General features: G+C 37.8%; 1 protein-coding gene across 2 annotated transcripts in view; it reads right to left on the reverse strand.

Annotated features, from left to right (window-relative positions):
* Positions 1–25,254, reverse strand: part of TTN (titin) — a 270,598-nt gene that overhangs the window by 214,782 nt on the left and 30,562 nt on the right. For both annotated transcript variants that reach the window (XM_074338692.1, XM_019739278.2), the window contains exons 27-45: positions 24,991–25,159; positions 23,189–24,882; positions 22,754–23,035; positions 21,729–21,995; positions 21,355–21,627; positions 20,970–21,233; positions 20,616–20,876; positions 18,743–19,003; positions 17,929–18,192; positions 17,576–17,836; positions 17,190–17,450; positions 16,048–16,308; positions 15,389–15,530; positions 15,134–15,299; positions 13,765–13,996; positions 11,923–12,207; positions 11,563–11,688; positions 6,546–6,734; positions 953–1,009 (exon numbers count right to left, since the gene is read on the reverse strand). In XM_074338692.1, coding sequence (XP_074194793.1) covers positions 953–1,009; positions 6,546–6,734; positions 11,563–11,688; positions 11,923–12,207; positions 13,765–13,996; positions 15,134–15,299; positions 15,389–15,530; positions 16,048–16,308; positions 17,190–17,450; positions 17,576–17,836; positions 17,929–18,192; positions 18,743–19,003; positions 20,616–20,876; positions 20,970–21,233; positions 21,355–21,627; positions 21,729–21,995; positions 22,754–23,035; positions 23,189–24,882; positions 24,991–25,159 — 5,715 coding nt within the window. The remainder of the gene's footprint in view (positions 1–952; positions 1,010–6,545; positions 6,735–11,562; positions 11,689–11,922; positions 12,208–13,764; positions 13,997–15,133; positions 15,300–15,388; positions 15,531–16,047; positions 16,309–17,189; positions 17,451–17,575; positions 17,837–17,928; positions 18,193–18,742; positions 19,004–20,615; positions 20,877–20,969; positions 21,234–21,354; positions 21,628–21,728; positions 21,996–22,753; positions 23,036–23,188; positions 24,883–24,990; positions 25,160–25,254) is intronic.

Raw genomic sequence — 25,254 nt, forward strand, 5'->3', positions numbered from 1 at the left:
ATATTTGTTCGAATAAACGCAACACCATGCTCTGTTTAAAAGATTCTGACACGAAAATCGTTCGTTGTCTGGTCTTTTCTTCAAACTGCTGAAATTTCTTCTTGAACAAGCAAAAATGCATTTCAAAATAACATGTTCCTGTGTATATTTGTTTTGAGAGCAGGAAGGCTTTGTTCCTTTGATGGCTAAGAGGAAAGTCTTACCTGACTTGCAGAGAGTGGAATAAACGCCCTTTCTGGTCCTTTTGATTGTAGATTAAATTATTATATTTTTGGAATTAACTATTTTAAATATATATATATATACAAGAACTATAGCCATAAATAATTAGCTAAAATAAAATGAGAAGGCGTTTATTCGAACTAATACAGCCATAAAGTCACAATGCTATGCAAAGAAAAGCAGGCAATAAGGATCCCATAAGGCAGCTATCTGCAAGCCAGTGTAAGAGACATATCCATGTTAAAATGATATATGTGCATGAAGTGTAAACCAGAATGGGAATGTAACATTTCCACACACCCTAAATAAAGTAGCATTTCAATGATAATTCATTCATGACATTTCATTCTGAGAATGACAGCTAGGTTATTGTCTATTATTCAATTTAATTCACTGATTTTGAAAACAAACTTCTACTACATGATTTCATGCATTCAGATACCAACGTTATCTAATACACACTTTTGAAAATGACTGCAAACATGAAGTTGAATATGACCGATAAATTTTAAATACAAGATTTTAAATTACCATAAAACAAATTACTGTGAAATGCATGTAACCGTCAGCATACTAAACCAGGCATGCGACATAGTAATATATACTCTGAGAGATATATTTGTACACCTATGTCATTTTTCTCAATAATACTAAAAGAAAGAAGGCAGCTCAAGGATTCTATTAATCCTTCAGAATTTCTACTTAAATCTCACATTCAATATAACAATACCTTTCATCTCCACCTCAATCTGCTGTTCAATCCTCTCATGCAAAAATGATTCATGGGCTAAAATGGAAAAAAACATATAAAGAAATGTTAGTGATTAATTCCATATACTTTCTGCCCCAATTTAATATTCATATAATTACAATTTTTCTCTTTATTATAATAGAAAACTACATCCTCCAAATGCATCAGAAAAATTCATGCCAAACAAATCAATGAGTTGACAAAGTACATGACAATGTTGACAGAAAGATTTAAAAACATTTTTATTTCAGGTTCTCTATGAAAGTTTCACATATAGTTCCATAATTTCCCATGCCTTTACATGCATTCAGAAAAGCAATCCACAAGCTAAAGAAATATTCTTTTTTGTTTAATGTCTATTGGTTGAACACTTGCTAAGAGATGAAGTCATGTTTAGAAAGAACATGCATTTTCTAACTTGCCACCTTAAGTTGAGGGCTGTTCGCAGTTTTTCCTGCAGAATTTGCATTTTCAGCTAGTAAGTATTCCTTTGATTTGAACTACCTTTAAAACTTGAAACTACATAAAGTCCAATTACATATTAAGAGGCAAAATCAAAAGTCATCAACTCAAAATTGCTTTTATTACAGAAGGAAAAGGTTCAGTTTTTAGACACAATCATCTCTGGGGCAGCTTCTTCAGAAAGATGGGTGCCGCTCTTGTTTCTCAGTTCATGTGACATTGTGTCAGTATGCTTGACTCCCTGGCTTCTCAGTTCCTTGTGGTCTTTGGCATGAAGCTAATGACAAACTTGATGTTTTCTTTGACGATTCTCTCTTTACTTCACGAGTTGTTTTAACTTGTGACTCTTTGAGTATTTTAATGCTTTTAGTGTCTGAACCAAGGGAAATTTTTGTAACTGCTCTGGTTTGCGATTCTTTTGCTAGGTAAGAATAAAGTTAGGAAAAGGAATAAATTAGCTGTGTTTGTAAGAGTAAAACACATGCTGAATTTAGAGAAGATGGAATGTCATTAGGATGAAAAGAAAAGCAGCACGTTAGTGCCAAAACGAATATATGATATATCTATGCTTACTATGCATGTAAGAATTCTACTCAAACTGACTTATGGGGTTTTACATTCTTACTTGATATTCGTGGATTACTGTGTAGCCTTGCAAAGTTATTAGGCCATAATAAAAGAGGAACAAATAAAAACTAGCCTTAAGTTAGATGATAACTGTGCCTGATCCTTCACTCCTCAAATACTTTAAAGTGGCTTATCTTTTAACTTTCTTAAGTACAAGTAAGGAAGTCTAGACTTTTCAAGAAAAAAAATGCTGATGTTCCAAGAATACTTTAATAATATTCAATTGGAATTAGTGAACTAAAAATCCTGGGGCAAAAATATCCAGCTCAAATCCCCTCTAGGAACTTGACATGCAAGCACTGTATTATGGCACTGTGTTCACAGCTAATTCCCTGCTGTATTGCTGCAGAAACTGTCACACTTGTTGTCCACAAAACTTGTAGACAACAACTTCAGATAAATAGCAACTCTGTGCAATTATGGTGCTAGCCAGCAGTTGCGGTTAAATTGAGGGTCAACTCTCTGGATGGTAGAACTTTCCATCTAATTTGCATAACTAGATCTCAGTTCTTGAGATATCCCTTTTGTAGGCTTTGGAAACAGAACCAGAAATAACTATAGGAGAAAATGCCCAATTAAGAAAGAAAACAGACTCCTTTTGGTGAGTATTACAGATACAATTAATAACCTTAGCTCAAAATTCAGTGTCGAGATGGCTGCGCACATAGCACTGTATTGCCTCCTATTCCTGTCTAACAACTCAAAAATAGTGTGGTCAGAGCAGGGAAGAACTTGAGGCCATAGGTCTCGACAGAGCCTTGGAGATGCCCAAACTTCATGTATCAGCCTCCTTCCATGGGACTCAGTGAAGCTCCTCTGCCTGTAGCCACGTAGCATGGGCTTCTAGTACCTGAAGAATAATTTTCTTATTTCCTTAGTATCTATAAGCAAAGTCCATGGATAAGAGGAAGAAGCTGTCCTTTGCCCAGAAAAATGTATTCATGACTTTCCAGACACAGTGGAGACTCAAGCACAGTAACAACAAAAATAACGATCTTGCCGTGAGACGATTCTACAATTCCCAGAGGATCTGAAGCTATAAAAGCAGGATGATTTATTGTGAAATATCCAGAAACCACTAATTTTGGTCCAGACATACCCCTGTTATTTTCAGTGTCCAATTTTTAATTTTCATAGCCTCTTTGTATAAAGCTAGGACCTTCATATCTCAAAACAAAGGGCAAATGAGAATTTAAATTAAATTTAAATTTAGCACCGTGTCAGGCACAATAATAAATACTCAATAAATACTTGATCTATAACATCTTAACCTTCTTTGGTACACTTCTTAGGTGGTGCGTTTGGTAAATATTAGAAAGAGCAGCACATGGGAAATGACCCCAACTTCCTGGATTTGAAAGTTAAACTTCCTGAATCTAGACTGGAAAGTTAAATGTTCTTAACAAGTTTGGCAAATAAATGGCTTCCATAAGTCATTTATAAATAGAACACTAACTTAGAGATATTCTAATTACTACAGTCTGATTCACTTTGCGTGGCAGAAAAGCTGCAGAAAGCGATGAGGATGAAATGAAGCAAATCATAGCTCAAAATCAAATAACCACCTTCTACGCTTAGTACTGCTGATGTTGTCTTCTCTCCATACTCATTGTGTATAATGCAGCTGTACAATCCTTGGTCTGCCAGCTGAACATTATATATGGTAAGAAACTGAGCGTTTCCATTTTGTGACTGCGTCACTCTCTCAGATTCTTCTATCTTTACACCTTCATGAGTCCAGGTTACATCAACAGAAGATTCATCTTCTAAAACACAGAGGAATTGAGCCGTGTCGCCGCACTTTACAGAGCGGTCCTGAAGATGCAGGAGAATCTTTGGTGCCTCACCCATGGTCTCTTCAGCACATTTCTCAGACAACTCAGTGCTTTCTGCAATTTGTGAAAGGGATGCAGTGTGGTGCAACCCTACGTCTTGAACAGATGCACTTGTGTGGGTGGAACTTTGAGACATACTTTCAAAAACCTGCACTTCATATTCATATGATGATTCTTGAAATGACTTAATTTCATTTGGGGATATTTTGGTCTCCTGCTCTGTGAAAGAGGAATCTGCCACCGCCTGGGACTTGGTGGACATTCTTACATCTTTCCCAGAACTTTGCCTAGCTAGGGCTTGCACTGTATAATCAAGTGACAAGAAAAAGAAAAGAATATTAAGATCTAAGTTTTGTCACTTGGTTAGGTTAGTAACATAAAATGGCATGGAAGATGAAGATGAAAGACATCGTTGTCACTTGGAAGCAGCATGTCAGATGAGGTATGCTCTAGGACAAGGGTGTCCAAACTTTTTTCAACGTTTTTTACCAAGGGCCATATGCGGTAAAATACACAAACAGCCAGGCTGCTCACTCAAGGTGAAGTACGTATTGCCTCACCTGATTTATTTAAGTAAACTAAATATATTTTTGGAATTTGCTGCGGGCCAATTAACAATGGATCATGGGCCGCAGTTGGCCCGCAGGCCGCAGTTTGGACACCCCTGCTCTAGGATGTCAGGATCATACAAAAGAAAATTCATTGCCAGTAATTCAGTGATGAATGGATGATGAAGGCGCATGTGGATGCCATACAGTATCTAGTTTCTTCCTTCCATTATCACCGCAGTTATCTAGAGTGTCACAGTCCATCTCCTCCCACTCTTTTGCTGACTCTATTTGGGATACCAATTGTCCTTCCTTCACCATATACTTTATAAACAATATACAGCAAATAGGTCATTAATGAAGCAATTATGAGATCTTGTTTAGAAAAGGAAAAATGTCAAGCATAGTTGATGCCTAACAAAATAATTACTAATGTAATGCACGGAACACATACTTCAGTGAGATGTAGAGTACAAAGGTTAACCCATAATTGAGACTTCAGGGGGACTTGTGGGATGTTACTTTATTAGTAAATTATGGACTGACCACAATATGCAATGAGACAGTTGAGACTCTCATTAGTCACAGAGGGAGTAGGAGGTAGGCAGCAAAGCAAAGTCTTGGAAGTAAGATGGGCTTTACCTTTTGGAGTCACTGTGAGTGCAGCTGCACAAGTGGCTTCCCCAGCACTATTGGCTGCTTTGCAAGCGTACTGCCCAGCATGCTCTGAGTAAGCATCAACTATAAGCATTAAAGCCATGCCTGTGGACTCCTCAAAATGGAAAACTATATCTTTTGTTGGTAGAATTGGCTGCTGGTTATGAAGCCACTGGATTTCTGGCTTCGGAATGCCAGAAACCCTGGCATAAAATCTGACTGTCTCCCCGCTGTGCACCCTGAGGCTTGATAGAGACTGGATGAAGATGGGCTTTTGGCCAAGGGACTCCTTCTTAAATGAAACTGATGAAGAGACATGCCATTGGAAGTTTGATGTGACTTCTTCAAGTTTGCTAAATCCTGAAAAGAAGCATGCCAACCTTTAATGGTGTACCCTGCATTGAAACCAGAACTCATTTGGAGTTGTCTACAGATCTGTCACAAATTTAATGGTAGTCTAGAATCCAGTCCAAACCCAATGCCTTGTCAATGTATGCCACTATTAATTCAAAGTCACATAAGTTCACTTCCGTTTTCCAGACACACAAGCTGAGATATCAATAGTCCAAAGAACTTCACTATATTTTTCATGAAGGCAGTAGTGGAGTACGCAATTTAGTTTAGGTATTCTTGTTCTCTGTTTTTATTTTTTCCGTCTGGTTGTAAAACCAGCTTTTCTATTTTGCAAAACACTTTTAATTGATTAAGAAAATATCTGGTTATTATAATTTGTTTAAAATTAAAGAAAAAAAAAAAAGTTGTCCTAAATCGTTAGGTATTTGCACATATTTAATATAGACTAACTTAGCTCAGAGAAAATAATCTGACCGTGTAAAATTAGTTGTCTCATTTTGAATCAAATTGCCCCACTGAGGAAGTGTTTCTGATTGTAATTTAAGAGCCCCAGGAACAGAAATCTTAAACCATCTTAGGACTGCGCCCCTCGATCCTTAGGCATTCTTTGAATGACGGTGAATACATCTAGCTGGTGTACAGACCTGAAATCGTCCACTGTCACTTCTGTGAAATCAGAATTGTGTCAACACAATAGGGGGATGATAACACTTTTAGATTAATTTTTTTAAAACAATTTTTATCCTAGCGAAATGAGAAAACAGATTTATCTATTTCCTTAAGCACATTTCTACCCATTCTGATACATGCTGATCAGGAAGCATGAAAGCTGGTGATGAGAGCGATACATTAAAAAATGTTATGGAGATAAAGCAGGGAAAAATAAAAAATGTTTCATAATGTTTGTAATTCTTAATGAGAAAGGGTGAAGGAAAAGTGAGAACATCACATATAATATGAAACAATTAGTTGCATTAAAAGAGAATAGTAGGACCAACGATGATTTACATGAAATATTTAGTGATTGTTACTGACATGATGAGATTAGATCTATATTTAAATGTGTTTGTTAAAATTGTTTTACTCTACCTTCCAGTTTCAAGTTGGCTGTGCTTGATACTTGACCTACGGAATTATTAGCAACAAAAGTATAAATTCCTTCATCTTCTGGATAAGCTTCAGCAATTTCCAGTTGGTAAGTGTCTTCAAATTGAGTCATTCTAAAGAAACGAGATGGCTTGATTTTCTTGTCCTTGCTGTACCAAGACACTTTTAGATCTGTATCACAAAAGGAAAGGGATATTTAAATCACAAACAGAAGTAGATATTTTAAATTTACCTGAAAACTCAAATATACTGGTGACTATATTTCATATCTATCTTAATAACTTCATACTTTTCTTTTAGGCATGCCACATCTGCTCTTACATGATTTCTTTTCATCTTTAAGAAGGAAATATGACTCTAGAAAAACCCAGTGTATAAACTGGTAGCAATGTTTAAAATTTTACAATTTTAGCTGTATTATTTTTAATCATTTGAGTTGCATGTTGTGGAAGCAAGGAAATGATTTTGATATACTCAGTGACCTTGAGAAAAAGATAGTCCTGAGAAACAGTCATTATGTGGCGTTTGATCTGGGATTTAGTTGCCTACTGGGACAGGAAGTGAAGAAAATCTGCACTTCTGGTGTGCAGAAAGATCAATCAAAAGGAGAGCCGAGAAGATCAACATCCTACAATGTCTAAAACAGACACCCTGTGAACTGAAGAAAAAAATTCTATTTTTTCATTACCAATGAGCAAGCATTGAAAGTTCCTCCTCACCACAGAAAATAATTTTTAACTTGAAAATACTTTTTGAATTGAAAGAATGAATCATGGAATTTGGGGATCTTAGATATATTAGGCTTTTTTCAAAGTAGAGGCAATAGTAAATAATAATAAAACTAGCTATTTCCATGCAAGTATTTGAACCATCTTAAAATGATATAAAATAAAACCCCAAAAGTAGTGATAAAATAACATTATTATGTTATAATTTATGGTAATGGGCACTTGTAAAAATATTGCATTAAAATAATAACCCGGTAAGTCAAGAGTGAATTTAAATTTAGTTACTTGTTTTAAAGGCCAAAATCAAAGCCATCTTGCTTTGGGGGTACAGTCACTATATCACTTCTATATCTCAATATCATCCATGGGGATCTTCTAATAGCCTAGTCATCTAGCATTTGTTTTCATTTAGCACAATTATTGGTTTATGAAGGGTTTCCTCCTTCCCACATGGTATTGAGTTATTTATAAACTACAGGTTCTCCTTTTAAAGAAACAAACCTTTTCACTTCCTTAGATAACAATAAAAGGTAGAAAATGGAATCATGACACTATAGTTTACCAGCTATGTGACTTTAGATATGTCATTTCATCTCTCTGGACCAGTCTTCTCATTTATAAAATGATATGCATAATAATTCATGGGCTATTCATTGCATAAAGTTGGTGTGCGGATTAAATGACATACACTGATGAAAGGATTTTATAAACCACTGCACCAGTCAGCCAGTAAAGCAAGAACGTCTAACATCATGGAAGGGATCAGCAGTGCTGTCAATGACACACCACAAGGCAGGTATGTAATAGGTAACACTGTCACATGGAATTTAGTAATCACCTTACAACTAGTTAGTTAATTTGTTTAATTATCAATGGAAATGGAAGCATGGAGAGCGTGGTATGCCCCCAGATGAGGTTCTCTGCTTATTCTTATTGACAACTTTTTCCTTTGGTGGACCGAATGAAGCACTAGGACAGACATGAGTTACCAACAATAAATGAGCTAAAAGGTGAGACCTCTCTTGGTAATGGATTTGGTGCTCCTGGCTGGGCTGCCACTATCTGTGTTGGTCATTGGCTTCTTGGAGCTTCTGTAAGGCCCCCTCGCTGCCCCTGCTCCTTACCCCCACCACTTCATTGTATTTGGTCCCTAAATCTTGTTCATTCTACCCCCTGAATTCTACAATTTACCTCCTTCTTTCTCCTGACTCCCCTAGTTGAGGGTCTTGTCAGCACTCTCCAAGCCGATTGTGAAAGCCTCTCCCCGGGTCCCTTACCTCTCGTCTCACCTCCCAGACCTGTCCATTCCACCTTTCACTATCATAGCATAATTTGTAAAAAGCAAATCTGATCATGTTTCCCAGGTGCTTAGAAACCCTTCATTGGCTAGCTCCTCAATGGAAACAAGATAAAATCTGAAATGCCAAGCATAGAATACCAAACACTTCAGTATCGGGCCCTAGCCTTTTTGCTCCCTTGTTAAATCACGCTCCGACCATACTTGAACCACTTGTTACTTCCAGCACATGAAGTGTTCTCGCATGCTCTGTGACTTTGTGCATTCATGTTGTTCTCTGCCTTGGACACCATTGTGCTCAATGGCCCTATTGATTCCTCAATGCTCAGTCCATGCATCTTTCTCCGACTGGCTCTCAGACGCAGAACACTGAGAGTGTGGGATGTTACAGCACTTACAACCTTGGGATCTAGTTGTGCATCTCCTCACTTGCACATTGAGCTCTGCGAAGGCAACAGCCTGGTCTTGGCATTCCCTAACGTCTAGCCTAATGTCTCAATAGAAGGAACACAAGTGTGGGTAGAATAAAACTGAATAGATGCTTAAATGAACAATGGGCATTCATCATGGTTGGATGAATTAGTTCTCCCTTCACTGAGCTAGCTGTCACTCTGTAAGCCTCCAAATGATACAGACTCATTATCTGTAGAATAAACACTAGCAAAAAGCTGCAAGTTTTAAAATTCTCCTTTTCAAATCGCTCTTCTACCAGTAGGTGGCACCAGAGACCTTCACTAGACAACATTTTTACTGCTCTGAAAGCCTCACCGGATTGCTCAGGACCATGTTCCATGCTTCCCAAAGTTTTGAGTTCCCCAAAACATGTGCTCGAGCTTCAAAGACTCATAATTTTTTCCCCCATATGTGGAAGGCAGGGTTGCACTTGCTTTCTTAAGGCAATACCTTTCCAGAGGAAGTTGTATAAATATTTTCAGTCCTGGGGAGATGAAACTACGTGATTTTGTAAGTTTTTAAAAGAATATTTTCTTTAGTGAATTTAATTTTTGTCATCTAGAATATACATTTACAAGATGGTGTTATGTGTGTATAAATATTACTACACATAGAGAATTAATGATCTCATGAATTGTTAAAGTCCATTCAAACATTTAAACATAAATCATGTTGAAAAGGTAGACATTTTTCTCTTTCTATGCCAATTGGAGTCTTGTTGAGGACTTCAAATGTATTTTTGCAACACCTTAAAGGCAAAACTATAATATGATTTATAAAATAAAAGGCATTGTACAAATATTGTTAATATTCACTACTTTGGACAATCCAAATACATGTATATTTATTTGAAAATTTTCCTCTAAAAATTTAATATGAAGATAAATTATTTAGTGTGGTTTTAGTGAATTTGATATTAAAATGCATTTTTCTTTATTGTGTTAGTAAAATATTATCAGATCAGTTCTCATTTCTTGATATTTAGTATTTCTCAAACATTATGACTTAAAGCAACAAAGTCTAGTTATTTGTCCATGTTGCTCACGCAATACCAGAATTTTATGTTTATATAATTCCTCTCTATGGCTATAATAAAATTAATGTATTGAGCACCAGTCACCTGCCATGCCTATAGGAGCTTTGCATACATTACATCCTTTAATTATGCTCCTAAAATCAAACAGGTCCATTTGGTTTCTAGATCAGCACTCCATCCCAGGGGAGGAAATTATTAGGTCAGAGAGGCCCAACTAACTTATTCAGGAAAATGGCTTTTGGCAATGTAGAGACGGGGCCATAAACTAATGGGAGACATAATAAACAAAACAAAACAATAAAACTTATTAGCAGTGCTATGAGACGCCCAGGCTTTGAGCATTTCCCTCTGATGATGGTATACAAGAGCTAAGGAAATGAGGGAGTGATTTTCAGTTGGGATGAAGTTGATTTTTCTTGCCCCTGTCTGAGGTCAGTTTATAATCATGATTGGCTTGAAATGGTTCCAAACATTTTATCTCATTCTGACTAGGTCAGAATCCTGGAGTAGGGGCACGGGGCTCTTGGTGTTTGGGTAGCATGCCCCAATCAAAAAAATCTTAACAGCTAATAACTGACTGAGGGATTGCTATATGATGGGTACTATGCTAAGTGCTGACTTGGGCTATCTAATGGAATCCTGATAATAGTCTTAAGTGATTGGTATTAGTCATTTAACAATCACTAGTTTGTCCAATTAACAATTACTTCTCGAGTGTCTGTTGTGCGGAGCTGTTCTAGGACAAAGATCCACCCTTGTTCTCACAGAGCTTCCTTTCAAGTAGCCACTGCTTTGCAGGCATACGGTTCTAGGTACTAAGACAGAATCCCCGCCTTCATGAAATGTACAGTCTAAGACTGAATGCAGTATTATTCCCATTTTATTCATAAGGGAAAGAGAACCAGATAAATCACATGTTTGCCTAAGGTCACAGAGTGGAGCCAAGATTGAAAAAATCCAAACTCTCTGACCGTAAAACCTTTACTTTTGACCACTATAGCATATAGTGCCTTCCAAAGAAATACACCTCTTCACACAAACATTGTCCATAGAATGAATAATGTCTTATATATAAGTATACTCTTATTTTAAAACACATGTAGATGCTTTATATTTAATCTAACAATAACTATAGTTTTTATAATATTTTTTCAAGAGATAAAAGTGCAACTACAATCATAAAGGGAATATGAAATTTTCTGAAGTTTAAAACATTTGAAAACACCAATCTAATTCATTTTTCTATTGTGGTTAAAAAAAAACACATAAAATTTACCTCCTTAATCATTTTCAGGTATACAGTCCAGAATTGGAAAACAATAATCTAAGTTTTAATTTAACAATTAAAGTAAGTCTTCTGCAAGAGTCCCATTAAACTTCAAATTATGCATCAGGGATGTTTGTAATGGAGGAAAAGTTGAGAAAACTTTTCCTCCACATTGTTCTTTGCAAATATTAGCAATGAACCTCTGCTTGTAAACCTACCTGTTCCAGAAACTCTGCACTGAAAACGGGCTGGCCGTCCCTCAGAAGTGACAGTGTCCTGAAGTGGGGTGATGATGGCGGGAGGATAAACTGGCATTTCCTGATCAGGAGACACAACCTCTGGAACTAAAGAAAAGGGATCAGAAGATTTATCATGACTGAGTCACCACACACACCTCGTAGAAGGGAGCATGCCAATTTATCTTAATTTACGTTGCAGTGGAGCACATTCAGAGTTTTACACTTGAGGAGCAATCTACTTTTATGAGCTCCAAATTGTATTTTTTAAATGCACTGGGGGAGGCAAAAGCTGCTTTCTTCGGTTGTATTTAAAGCTGAGAAGTAGCAAGGCATTCCTACCTTCCACCGAGAGCGAGGCTGAGGTTGTGGCAACTCCATAATCATTCTTGGCTTCACAGGTATAGACAGCTGCGTCCTCTGGGAAGGCTTCAATTAACAAAAGTGTGTACTCTTGCCCATCGTGAAGAAATTTGCACTTGAAGCCAGTGGAAAGCAGCTGCTCTTCCTTGTACCAGGAAATTCGGGGCTGTGGTCTGCCAGATATCACAGCACAGAAGCGGGCAGGCTTGCCAGATTGCACAGTAACAGGCTGAAGCTCCTGCAGAACTTGGGGCGGTTCTGGAGCTGAGAGTAAATGAAAACAAATAGTTCATGAAAAAGCACACAAACATGGACGAGCCCATGAAATTCTACATTAATTAGTTGCCAGGTGATTACATGCCTGGAAACAAACCTTTGAAATTGTTGTAGCTTTACTTGCCTGAAAATATTAGGACATTCTTTGTTGTAACACAGAAGAAAACATTTGGAATTTGGTCCCTGAGTAGAGGGAATAGTTTTAGAAAGATACTTTGGATATTTTGCATGGGGCAGGGGATATTGAAAGTATTGAGTTTCTCAACATAACATGGTTACCTGTTCCTTGTCAGGGTCTAGGTAGGGTATAGAGATGGTCAGTACCCTAAAGAATTCGAGAACAACTTCCACTTGCTATGTATTTTAAAAAGTCATTTGGGCAAACCACATTGGTGAGGTGGCTTGTCCCATTCAGGTTTGCTTGTTTCGCAAGTATCTGCGTATATGTCATAGTCATTTCTTTATATACAGGTGCCAGAGAACTGTATCAGTACACATCAAAGAATGAATGAATGTTATTTCAGATCTAGTTAAATGTAATTGGGTAGATGTTTTAAAAATCAGCTCTCCTGTTATGCTGATGAAGGCACATTCTTAGTCTTGTGATGAATGAGGGGAACTAGGTAATTCACAGAACACAGAAATGGGGAGAAATGACTTCTGTGAAGCTGGTTTCTGGCACTGCCATAGAAAAGACTTTTACTTCTCCGTGCCTCAGTATCCCCATCAGTAACATAGAAATAATAATGGGATACCATGACTATTTGGTCTCCTAGGGACCAAGGGAATGTTGGCAATATGCTTCATTTTGGGGAACCTTGAGATCACTGCTAGGGTTCCTTCATCTACCTCAAGGGTATTTGTGCAGATAGATATGGCCCAAGATAAGGATAGAGATGGGGGTTCTGTTTTCTCTGTGTATCTAGGTTAGTCTCAGGTCAAAGTTAGCCTCAAATTCAGCTCTAAGGTCTCTAACAAGGAAAGTGCATGGTTTAATGGTACTCCTCTGAGGACTTGATAGCGTGAGGAATACCTCCTCCAAAGTAAAAGCCCCTGGTCATAGAGCTTGAGACAGAGAGAAGGTGTTCTGCATCGCCTGTGGCTCTCTAGGCCCTTTGTGGTCTCAGAGGGGACCTCTGTGTTCTTCCAGGCACTGCAGACTAGAGGGGGGAAATGCCCCTATTGCTTGGTAGTGCTACTAGTACTCAAGCAGTTAGGGCCAAGGGCGGAGAACTAGAAGAGCTGAATGTTGTACCTACAAAGCCATTTGGGGTATATTATAATTGACATGTAGTGGATATTCCATAGTGTTGACCAACTATATAGAGATCTAGCCATTAGGTGCTTTTTGAAAACAACATCGTAACAGCTGTTTTAACAGCTGCCATCCTTTTCCATAGTTATGATGTGAAAATAAATATAGATGTAACCACATGAGTATCATGGGTTCTTTAGAAATTACCCAGGAACTACCAGAACTTTAGTAAACTAACAGGGAGGCTTATTCCAGTTGGATCCACCAAATAAGTTAAAGTCTCTACCTACCATTGACGTAGAGAGTAACAGAACTCCTATTCCTTCCTGCCACAAAGGTGTATTCACCGGCATCACTATGCCTGGTCTCAGAGATAAACATCCGGTGGATTCTTCTCTCTACAACATATTGGTGTCGTTCTTGGATTTGGAAATTGATTTCAATGCCATCTTTATACCAGTGGGCATCAACATCATCTTCATTGACCTCAAACTCAACAACGGCACGTTGTTTCTCAATAACCTTTTGACGAAGAAACAAAAAGAAAATTGAAGCCCTGATATCCTTTCAGTTAACCTGTTCCTACTACTGCTCTTTTGAAGAGCATGTAAAACCCATACATTATGATATAATAAGTTGACTTGGCATAGCATGTTCTAATTTTTCCTGCCCATCCTTGGACAAATAGCACCCAAACTCTTTTGTAGAGAATCATGCTTACACCTGCCCTGAAAAAGAAGGTTGCCCCGAAGAGAGAGGGTGCCCCAAAGAGGCAATGATTTGATCCTTAAATGTTGGCTTCTTAATTAATACAACAGAAATAATGACACTTTCCACCTATTATTTATTATACTCTTTCAAGTCCTATACTATGTATTATACTCTTTTAAGTACTATTCAATGTGATATGAACAAAAACCTTGTGGACTAGGTAGGAATTATTTTGAAAGTGAGGAAATCAAGGTTGAGAATTGGACAATAAAGGATGGACGGCATATCCAGGTTGTCTGAGCCCTCACTGAAGTCTTTCTCACTATGGCTAATGGCCTGAAACGCCTGTTTTTTCCTGGATGAGCAATATGATGAAGCCAAAATGACATTTCTCTTAACATGCCACCTCCATTATACCATGTGGGAAGACTGGCACCTGAGGACAAGCTCATGTAGTAAAGAGCAAAGATGTTTTCTCAGATCCTTGCTAGGAATCCAGCTTTGCTCAAACTGGTCTTCCTCTTGGACCTCAGAGTAAGTGTTCTCAGCCAAGTCCCTACATACCCACCTCTCCATAATAGGCAGCTTCTGAGAAAATGCTACTTTGTTCTCAATTCCCTAATTCTAGTTGATGTGTGAATGCCACAATTAAAATTTTAGTTCTTTTCTGGTTGGTGCTGTTTGGCAAGTAGCCATTTTTTAGACAGTGAAGTTTCTACAGCTGCTTTAATTAAAAAATTTTGACAGCTGCTAAGGACACTTATTCCCTAAGTGAGAGGAAACTGTGACTAAATTGATGTTAGCATAAGAAACTAGGCCAGAAGGGATCACCTGACTTAATTCTTTAGAAGACTGTGGTTAGACAATTTAAAAGTTAATAATTAAAATATAAAATTATGGATTATGGACTATCGACAATTCCCCCCAAATCTGGCATGTATCTAATACCTGAACCTCCTTTTTAATACTTCGGATGCGAACATCTCGGCCCTCTACAAAGAGGTTAGCAGTGGACGTGTTGCCTCCTGCCACTACTGTGTACTGCCCGGCATCAGACATCCGGGTCGACGGGATGAGAAGGCGGTGTACGTATTTCTCCTGCTGTATCTTTATTCTATGGATGAAATGGAAATTGAAGTTTTATGTAGGATGAATCAAAGCAAACTGGGGCTTGCTGGAATATAGCAAGATAAAACAACTAACCTGTCCGCAATCTGTAGTTCTTGGCCATCTTTCATCCACTGTACAATGATGTCAGGTTCAGAAACTTCACATTCAAACATGGCTCGCTTCTTCTCTAGAACCTTAATGTCCTTAATGTGTTTCCTAAATTCTATATGACGCGCTGAAAAATAGCATATAAAAGAATTAACCTTTTTAACAGCTTTATTAAGATATAATTCACATACAATACAATTCACCCATTTAAAGTAGGCGATTCAGTGGGTTTTAGTATAGTCAGAGTGGTGCAACCATTGCTACAATCAATTTGAGAACATTCTTGTTACCCCAGAAAGAAACCATGAACCCCTTAGCCATCACTTCCCAAGCCTCTCTGATTGTTTCTCCTCAGACTTAGGCCAATCTATGTCTCCATAAATGTTTATATTCTGAAGATTTCACGTAAATGGAATCATACAATATGTGATCCTTTGTGACTGGCTTCTTTCACTCAGCATAAAGTTTTCAGGGTTCATCCATGTTGTGGCACATATCAGTACTTTGTTTTTATTGCGGAATAATATTCCATTGCATGGATATATCACATTTTATTCATCCATTCATCAACTGATACACTGAGTAACATTTTATATAGTATGTTTGACATTATTTTTATAAATATGACATTTATGCAGTCATACCTTCCACGTAAAGGGTGGCTGTTGATTTAGCTTTTCCAGCCACAAAGGTGTACTCAGCAGCATCTCCAAAGTGAACATTTCTGATGTTCAGTGAGTGCGTGAGCTGTTTGGTTCTCATCTGGCACCTATCAGTTGATTTGATTTCCACACCATTCTTTAACCATTTGTAAGAGATGCCTTCATGATTCACTGTCACCTCAAAGGTAATGGTGTCTTTTTCTTCAGCATTGATGTCCTTCAGCATGGATGTAATCATGATTGCTGCAAAGGGGGAAGGAGACTTTATGTCAATATGATGTGGGTCACAACAGGCGCAGAATGAAAACCAGAATGTGTTTAGTATGTCTGTTAAGGTGATTACAGTTCAGAGATACGAGCTATGATAACTTCCAGGTACCCCTCTCTCTACAGGACAATGCCAAGTCATAGAAGAATCAAAAGAACAAGTGACAGACATTGGAGCCCCACTACAGGTAGCCTTTCAATGCTATTCTAATTGAAAAATTTTATCTAGGTGGAGATGCTAGTGCTTAACTCAGTGTGAACTCTCAGTAGACATTTCAATCATTTTTTCAGTGGATTAAATGGTCAGGAAGGAAATGTGTAAGATATGGACTAACAATGAGTCTACTGGCTATTATAGGTAGATGATAGATAGAAGATAATAGATAGATAGATAGATAGATAGATAGATAGATAGATAGACAGACAGACAGACAGACAGACAGACAGACAGACAGATAGATAGATAGATAGACAGGGAGACAGACAGACAGACAGACAGGTCGGTCTGTCTGTCTGTCTGTCTGTCTATCTCTCTCTCTCTCTCTCTCTCTCTCTCTCTCTCTCTACCTGGTGCCAATATCTATCTATCCGGTGCCAAAAAAGTACACATTTTAAGAAAGGAAAAAACTGTATTAACACTGTAATATTCAATATATACTGATAACAATAAATGAATACAAGTCACATTTGACTTCTGCAATTACAAGAGGGGCTCAAAGTGGTTACCATCAGCATCCAGACACTTCTGATTATGGCAAACTACTGCTGAGCATAGATAACATCTCTTAAAATGTGTACACATTTTTTTTGGCACCCAAGGTGTGTGTGTGTGTGTGTATTTAATTTATTTTACTTACGGGTCACTTTCAGGGTGGCGCTGATATGGTCATTGCCACAGACAAACGTGTATTCTGCTGCGTCCTCTGTGCTGGTGTTCATGATGATTAGCTGATGGAGTTTTCCCTGAACGACTATCTTGAACTTTTCACTCATCTCAATCTCCACACCATTCTTCAGCCACATGGAAGGGACATTGAAATGGGATACCTCGCACTCAAAGGAGGCAGTTTTGGTTTCAGGCACTTCAATGCTTTTCATGGTTTTTGTAATATGTAATGCTTGGGAAAATCAGAGGGTACGTCAGTTAATGTATTTTATTTTTTAAAATATGGATGAATCAAACAAACAAACGAATAAATGGGAGTCATCTAGGGAAACGTGGCAGGGGCTGCCAAATACTTACTCTCCACAAACAGTTTAGCTTTGCATTCCAGTTGTCCCACCATAGCTGTATATTCCCCAGCATCGGAGGGGGAAATGTGCTGCAGCATCAGTTTGTGGACCTTCCTTTCTGAGACCAGTCTGTGTTTGTCACTTGCCTTAATCTCCACATTCTTGTGAAACCATTTTACTGGAACCGTGTCATGGGAAACACTGACTTCAAAGGCAACAGTGGTGTTTTCCAAGGCAGTTACATCCTTTGGCTTTTTAATGATCTTGATAGCTAATAAGGAAAGTTGAAGCAATTCAGTGATTTGGTTAACTTAATGGTGCCCATGAGTTGGCAACTTATAAAGTGCGTCTAAGTCAACTTACTCTCAACGTGCAGTCTGGCACTGGCTCCTAGCCTTCCAAGCTTGAAGCCATAAACAGACTCATCCACAATGGCACAGTTTTTAATTCTCAGAGAGTAAACTGTTCCTTTGACTGAGATGCTGTATTTGTCATTGGACTGCAGCACAACTGCATTTCTGATCCACTGGACGCCTTTCACATCAGGGTGAGTTAGCTCAACAGTGAAAACAGCATCCTGTGTCTCTGTCACTGTGAGGTTCTTCAGAGTCTTCTTAATTTTGACAGCTAAAGAAAAATTTAAGATTGGTTTAGAAAATATAGATCATATCATCAAATAAAAGAAGTCCTGAATGAGATCATTACCTGGTCATCTTGCAAACAAATGGTTATCAAAAATTTTGCAGTTATGTAGCACCTCTGTGTTAAAAGACTCCTTGAGATTATTTAGGAAAACCTGGGATCCAATTTGAAATATATACTGTGCAATAACTTTTTCTCCTATGTTTGAATGGGAGGAAATTTGCAAAACCATATACTAATAGCTTCATAGATTGATTGGAGAAGAATGAAAGAGTAATGGAGAATGAGAACATCTAGTTTAGCTGTTCCATAGAGCTAGCACCTAAGAAATGGCTTCTTCACATAAACACATCTTATAAACAATTCTGCACCTTGGGGTATATGGCTCAGAAAGAAAGCTAAGAGAGTTTATGATGATTTCATGAAATAAAGATTTATGGCATCCAAAACGATTACACCATTTGACTTTTAAAATGGTAACTGTCAAGAATGTAATAGGATTTGAAACAGATAAATCTGTTATTACATCACTGACCTTCAACTTTGAGTTTGGCAGAAGTTTTAGAGGTGGCCACCTTGTAGGTGTACTCTCCAATGTCATCTAATTTGGTGACAGTAATGATAAGTCTCCTTTTGTGGCCATCAGATTCACTTTTAATATTGTTACTCAGCGGTAGGTGTTTGTCATCCTTCAACCATTCACCTTCGGAATCAGGGTTGGCAACTTCACATTCAAACACCGCTTCCTGGGATTCAGCTACAGTTTGGTCTGTGAGTGGCTTGGAGATGGCCCCCCCTTTGGCACAAAGGAAGTACAAGAGTGAGTCCTTTAAAAATATTTACACAATAAAGAAATCTTTGGATCGATCAAATTTAATATATCAAAATTTAAAACGTGAATTTGAATATCACGAAATGTCCAATACAATTATGTTAACCCAGGTTGAGAAGGTGTCACAGAAGCCCCACATTCTAAGTGTGCATAACTGATAACCAGCGAAAATACTGGCATCAGGAAGGTTTTGCAAATAAAAAGCAACTGTCACGTTAACATGGAATTCTGAGAATCATAACATGTAGCATACCATGTGGAAGGCCTCTACTGCAATTCCTTCTTCAAAAGCATTCTGCTTAGTTTTCTAAGGATTATTTACTGGAAATATGTCTGGTATTTGATTGGAAAAAAAATTGCTAAACATACTGTCCAAATCTTTGATGTTTCTATCTGATCAGGAATTTCTATGTACTAAAAATCACTGTTTTGACAAATGTCAACTCTCCTATGAAGCTTTTCCCTCATTGCCTCCCTTGTCATCATCCACTCGCAGAAATAATTACTCCTTTAGCAATGTAGCTGCTGATGTATCTAATTTGTGAATTCCTTGAGAAAAATACCATGCCTTATTCATTTTTGTGTCCTGAGTACCTATGTCTGGCTATGGTGGATAGTTAAAAAATTTTGGGTGAAATCACATAGGGGCTCATAGTTTTTTTCTTGCTGTCACACATGTAAAAACATGTAATTTATATTAAATACATCAAAGTTCAGGATCTGAAATATTGTTTCAGAAGTTTTCTCATTGTCAAATCTCTGGGGAAATCTTATAATATAATACAGTATAAAGCATGAAACTTTCATACCAAATAAGAAACACTATCCCCATATGATTTACTTATCTACCAGATGTCATGGACAGCACAATTTAATCTCAGTGTAATATCCCAACTCCTTGATACTTAAATTGTAATGAATCAAACAAACTAATGATGACTCCTACTTTTTTCTTGATAATTGGCTTATGCTTTGATACTTCATGTTAAAGCTAGGGATTGCTGCTGAATGAAAATAATCTACTTTGTGTCATGAGAAAGAGACACAAGTACATTGATTTATATTTTTAAAATACCCACCAAGTTCATAAAAAAGTGTGAAGGGAACAAAAGCAATAAAAGTTAAGGAAGCAGCAGCAACTGATTACAAAAGAAATACATGTTCAGAGTAGGAATGTTTAAATAAAGCTCAATTCAACAAACATTTATTGATCACCTCTCATATGAAATACATTGGAATACTCATGGTGCAAGAAGGAGAAAGGGGGAATAAGACAAGTATATGGTAAGGACCATGAAAGAGGCACACATAAAATGATCCTGAGGTTGGAGGAGTAAGATCTTCTATAGATGGGAAGATTAAGGAGAAGGCATTTGAAGTAGGTTTGCTCGAAAGACCATTTGGAATTTAGTCTGGTGGGGACAGTGGTGCGTGTACTACTGGCTTTGAGAAAAGACTAAGCAGAGGCATAAAAGCGAGAAACTGGTGGGAATTTGGGAAACAAAAAGGCAATAACTTCTCAAATTAAAACAACTGCCACACATAAGAACTTGGATTAAACGATAAATGTACCAACCTGCCACAGTAAGTTTTCCAGATGTCATATTCTCTCCAGCATAAAATGTATATTCTCCTTCATCATCTTTCATCATATTTAGAACTGTCAACTTATATATTTTTCCATGAGCTTCAATTTTATACTTAGAACTGGGTTTGATTTCTTTGTCCTTGAAATTCCACAAGACATCAATTCCTGAGTGGGACAACTCAACCTCAAAGACCACATTTTGGGTTTCTGTACAGGTAAGGTCGTGAAGACCTCTGATAATTTTAATTTCTGGGGGGAAAAATGAAATAATCACTTGATTATTATTACACTGGGAACATGGAATTCTTAAAATAATGACAAGTTAAATGGAGGCATCCTTACTTTCTACAGAGAGAACACAGCTGGTTTCAACTTTGCCAACCAGTAGCTTATAAGGTCCTTCATCTGAAGCATGGGTCCGGTTAATCACTAGTCGTTGCTTTGTGCCTTTGACAATGGCTTGTACACGATCATCAGGCTTGATCTGTTCATCATTTAAATACCATTTGACAGAAGTCACATCAGGGACGGAGACCTTACATTCAAGCACGGCCTTGGTACCCTCAATCACATTAACGTCCTTTAGAGGTGTGATCACATCAACACCTGCAAAACCACACACACACACAAATAAAATATATATATTAATTCTGTATTAAATGTCTCTTCATTAAAGTTCACTACCTCCCTTGACAATGTGCACATAAACTATGTAAGTTGCACTCACTATAGACATAGACGCGTCCACTGGTTGACAGTCCAAGGAGTGGAATGTTGAAGGAGTAATTTCCAGCGTCCTCCTTAGTCATGTCTTCAATGAGCAGCATGTGTGACTGTTTGTCTATCACAATGTGAACTCTGTCACTGGGCTGCACTTCTTGGCCATCTTTCATCCAGACGCCTTCCACATTTTCTAAGGAGACTTTAACTTCAAGCTGAACAATGTCGCCTTCGCAGACTTTTTGATCACTCAGTCCTTGTAGAATAGCAATGGGGCGGGCTGTGAAATATATTGAGGAAAAACAATGTTACAATCATTTTTTTTTAATCAATAAACCATAATGATGCTCCCTGTAGGCCAACAGGAATGGGAAAACTCACGTTTCATCTTTAGTTTACAGGTTGTCTTTTTCCCATCAACAACAAAGCTGTATTCTCCCTGGTCCTCTTTGGTCACCTCCTTGACTGTGAGGTTCTGACGTCCACGGCGAGATGTAATTGTGTATTTGCCATTGGATTTAAGCTCTACATCATTGTGATACCATTTGCCTTCTATATTTTCTGGGGATACAATGCATTCTAACTCTCCTGAAAATGATTCTGGAACTTCTATATCCTGAAGTTCTTTCACAAATTCAATAATTGCACCTGAGGAATAAGATAAGGAGAAGTTAATTTCCCTGGAGAGTTATACATCTAGACTTAGGATAAAGAAAATTCCTTGTATATATCTTCCATACTATCAGGAATATTCTTAATATCCTGCTGATAGACTGAGAAATAAATTTTCAATAAAAAGGGGTTATTTTAATTTTTAAGTTATTTTTGAAACTACAGTTATATTTCAATAAAAAATTTTAGAAACAAGACATAAAAATAACCTTTTTATAAATCCAAATTGTCAATTTTCTTTTTAAAAAAAATTCAAGTTTATTGGGGGTGACAATGTTAGTAAAATTACATACGTTTCAGGTAATATTACAATTCTGTAATATTAATACATCATCTGTATATCACATTGTGTGTTCACCACCCAGAGTCAGTTCTCCTTCCATCACCATATATTTGGTCCCCTTTACCCTCATCTACTACTCCCTCCCCCCTTACGCCCTGGTAACCACTAAATTACTGTCTGTGTCTATGAGTTTTGTTTACTTATTTGTCTTATTCCTTTGTTGCTTTCAGTTTATATCCCACATACAGTGAAATTATATGGTTCTCAACTTTTTCTGTCTGCAATTGTCAATATTCTTAATTAGTAATATGAATTCATGATTCTTGCTATGGAACTTATATCCAATTTCCAAATAATTATTTTTTATGAAGGGAAAATTGCAGAGCTAATTGCATTAGATATTAAGAGTGACTTTAAAACTAAAGTAAACATTGAAAGAACTATTTATTACCTTCAACAATAAGTTTAGCCGTTGTTTTTACATTTTCGTCTTCCACAAGTGCACAGCTGTAGTTTCCAGCATCAACTGTGTCGATTGTCAGTACAGAGAGGAAGTGAACCTTTCTGTCAGAGTGCATCCTATATTTATCTCCCATCTGAAGCTCCACACCATCTTTATACCATTTCACTTTGACAAATGGCTCTGAAGTTTCACATTCAAAGGTTGCCATGGTGTCTTTTTCCTTGGCAACAACATCTTGTAATTCCTGTGTGAAAGTGATCAATTGCTTGGCTACAAGAAAAAGAAAAAAGAAAAAAAAAAGCACATTATATTAAATTACATTCACAGTTTGAATAATGGGAAAATAAAATAAAAAGAAATGTGCTACTGGATATTCATGTATAAATAGAGACAGAGCCGTCTAATCAAAGTAATTCAAATTACCTTGGACAAGTAAGAACGCATGGCTTGAGGTTTCCCCAGCTATATTGATGGCTTTTACCATGATGCTGGCAGAGTCTTCAGCAGTCACATCTCTTATGACCAGCTCACAAACATTGTCTTCAGGCCAGTACCAGTAGATTCTGTCAGAGCGTTCGATCTTGACACCATTTTTGTACCATTCACATTCAGGATCTGGTTTTCCCACGACTCTGACCCGGAAGTGCGCATCAGTTCCTTGGCCCACTGTTTGACTTTGGATTCTTTCAAAGATTTTGGGGGCCTCCATACTGGGACTTAATTCAATTCTATCAGGTTTAAAAGTTGGAATTGTGATTTTGCCTTCTTCAGCAAGAGCTTTCTTCTCCTCCTCAGTTAGCTCTTTGGTCCAGTGCAGAAGTTCATCTTTTGTCTTCTTTAGGAGTTCTTCATAGGATTCATCCTTTTTACGAGATTTGAGCTCCACGGCGGTAATGGCTTCATAATAGCCCTCCTCTGTTCTGCGCTTGAATTTACTGCGCAGCTCTTCTGACTCTTCAGACACTTTTTCGTGGGTAATTCTCTCAGCCCTTTTCAGCTTCACAATTTCCTTGCTGTCGGTGGTGTCAACAGGTCTATCTACTTTTTGTACTTCAAACTGAAGCTTTCCAGGTTCATGCACGTGAAACTCAGGCTTTGGTTCAGGGGCCCGCCTAAGGACAGACCTAAAATCTTCCCTTTGTTGGATCTCTAGTTTCACTTTATGCTCTGTCACACCTTCAGGATTTTCTGCAGTGACCTTGACCTCACCTGTATCATATGATTTGCAGTCTACGATGTCCAGATAATGAATGCCATCATAGCGAACTCTGAACCTTTTGCTTTTACGGATAAGCTGTCCATTGAGGTACCAGTTGACTTTGGGCTGAGGGTAACCTGTCACACGGCAACGGAATCTAGCGGTCTCCCCTTCGAGTACTCTTACTGGCTCTGGGAACAAGACAATGTCTGGCTTTTGCTTTTCTTTTTGATCTGTTGTTACACCTGTAAGTGCACCTTCGTGAGCCATCCTCTCTAATTCCTCAATTCTCTGTAAGCCTTTCCTCCCCTCAGGCAACTGAGATTCTTCCACAAGACTTTTCTCATCTTTAACAATAAGGGTAGCAGATGTGTGATCTGTTCCATATTTGTTAGTGGCTCTGCAAGTAATGATGCCACTATCTCTAGAATATGCAACTCCGTAATCAAGGCTGCAATACCCAAATTCATTGATCATACGAAGCCTGTTGGCTGCTTCAAGTGGCTTTCCATCATGGAGCCATTCTACCACCATCGTTGGGTCACCAATTGGTGTTAGCCTGCATTCAAAATGGGCAGGCCCAATGCGCTTGAGTCTTAAGGAAGTGAGTTTTTTCTTGAAAAATGGTTTCTGCTGTTTCTCTTTGTCATAGAGGTCACCCTCTTCCCATTGCTCTTGACCATATCGCAAATGGAGGGGCTCCAGCTCTGGGGCTGCGATCTCCTTTGCTCTATATGTCCCTCGTGGGATGATTAATCTTCTCTCTGGTTCAGGCTCTGCAAACTCAACTTCAACATTTACTTTGCATCTTGTAGTGTCTCGGCCAGCCTTATTAATAGCAGTTGCAGTGTACCAGGCAGAATCTTGGCTGACAGTGGAATCAATTTTAAGGGCAGCTTCTCCCTTTGTTCCTTCAATTCTAAAAAAACAAAAATGTGAAAAGAAATCATCAATACAGAAATTGTTGCTTCCTTGGTAATTGGATTTGTAGAATGAGCTTAGTTATATTATTCCCCAGCAAACTTACCTGATTTTTGGATATTTATGAGGTACAATGATTTCACTGTTCTTCAACCACACAATGTCAGGATTAGGATTACCCGTAGCTCTGACTTTCATTTCAAGTCGGGACCCTTCCTTTACATTGACATTTTTCAGTTTTTCCACAAACACTGGTTTAACCTGATGTTCCACAGCTGAAAGAGAGAGGTCATCATTTAGAGAGAACAGGGCTGAAATACCTGTGTATAATCCAAGTGATAAGGTAATTTCTTTTTTATTTTAAAAGCAA

The sequence above is a fragment of the Rhinolophus sinicus genome, linkage group LG01 (assembly GCF_036562045.2).
Source record: "Rhinolophus sinicus isolate RSC01 linkage group LG01, ASM3656204v1, whole genome shotgun sequence".
Taxonomy (NCBI): Eukaryota; Metazoa; Chordata; class Mammalia; order Chiroptera; family Rhinolophidae; genus Rhinolophus; species Rhinolophus sinicus.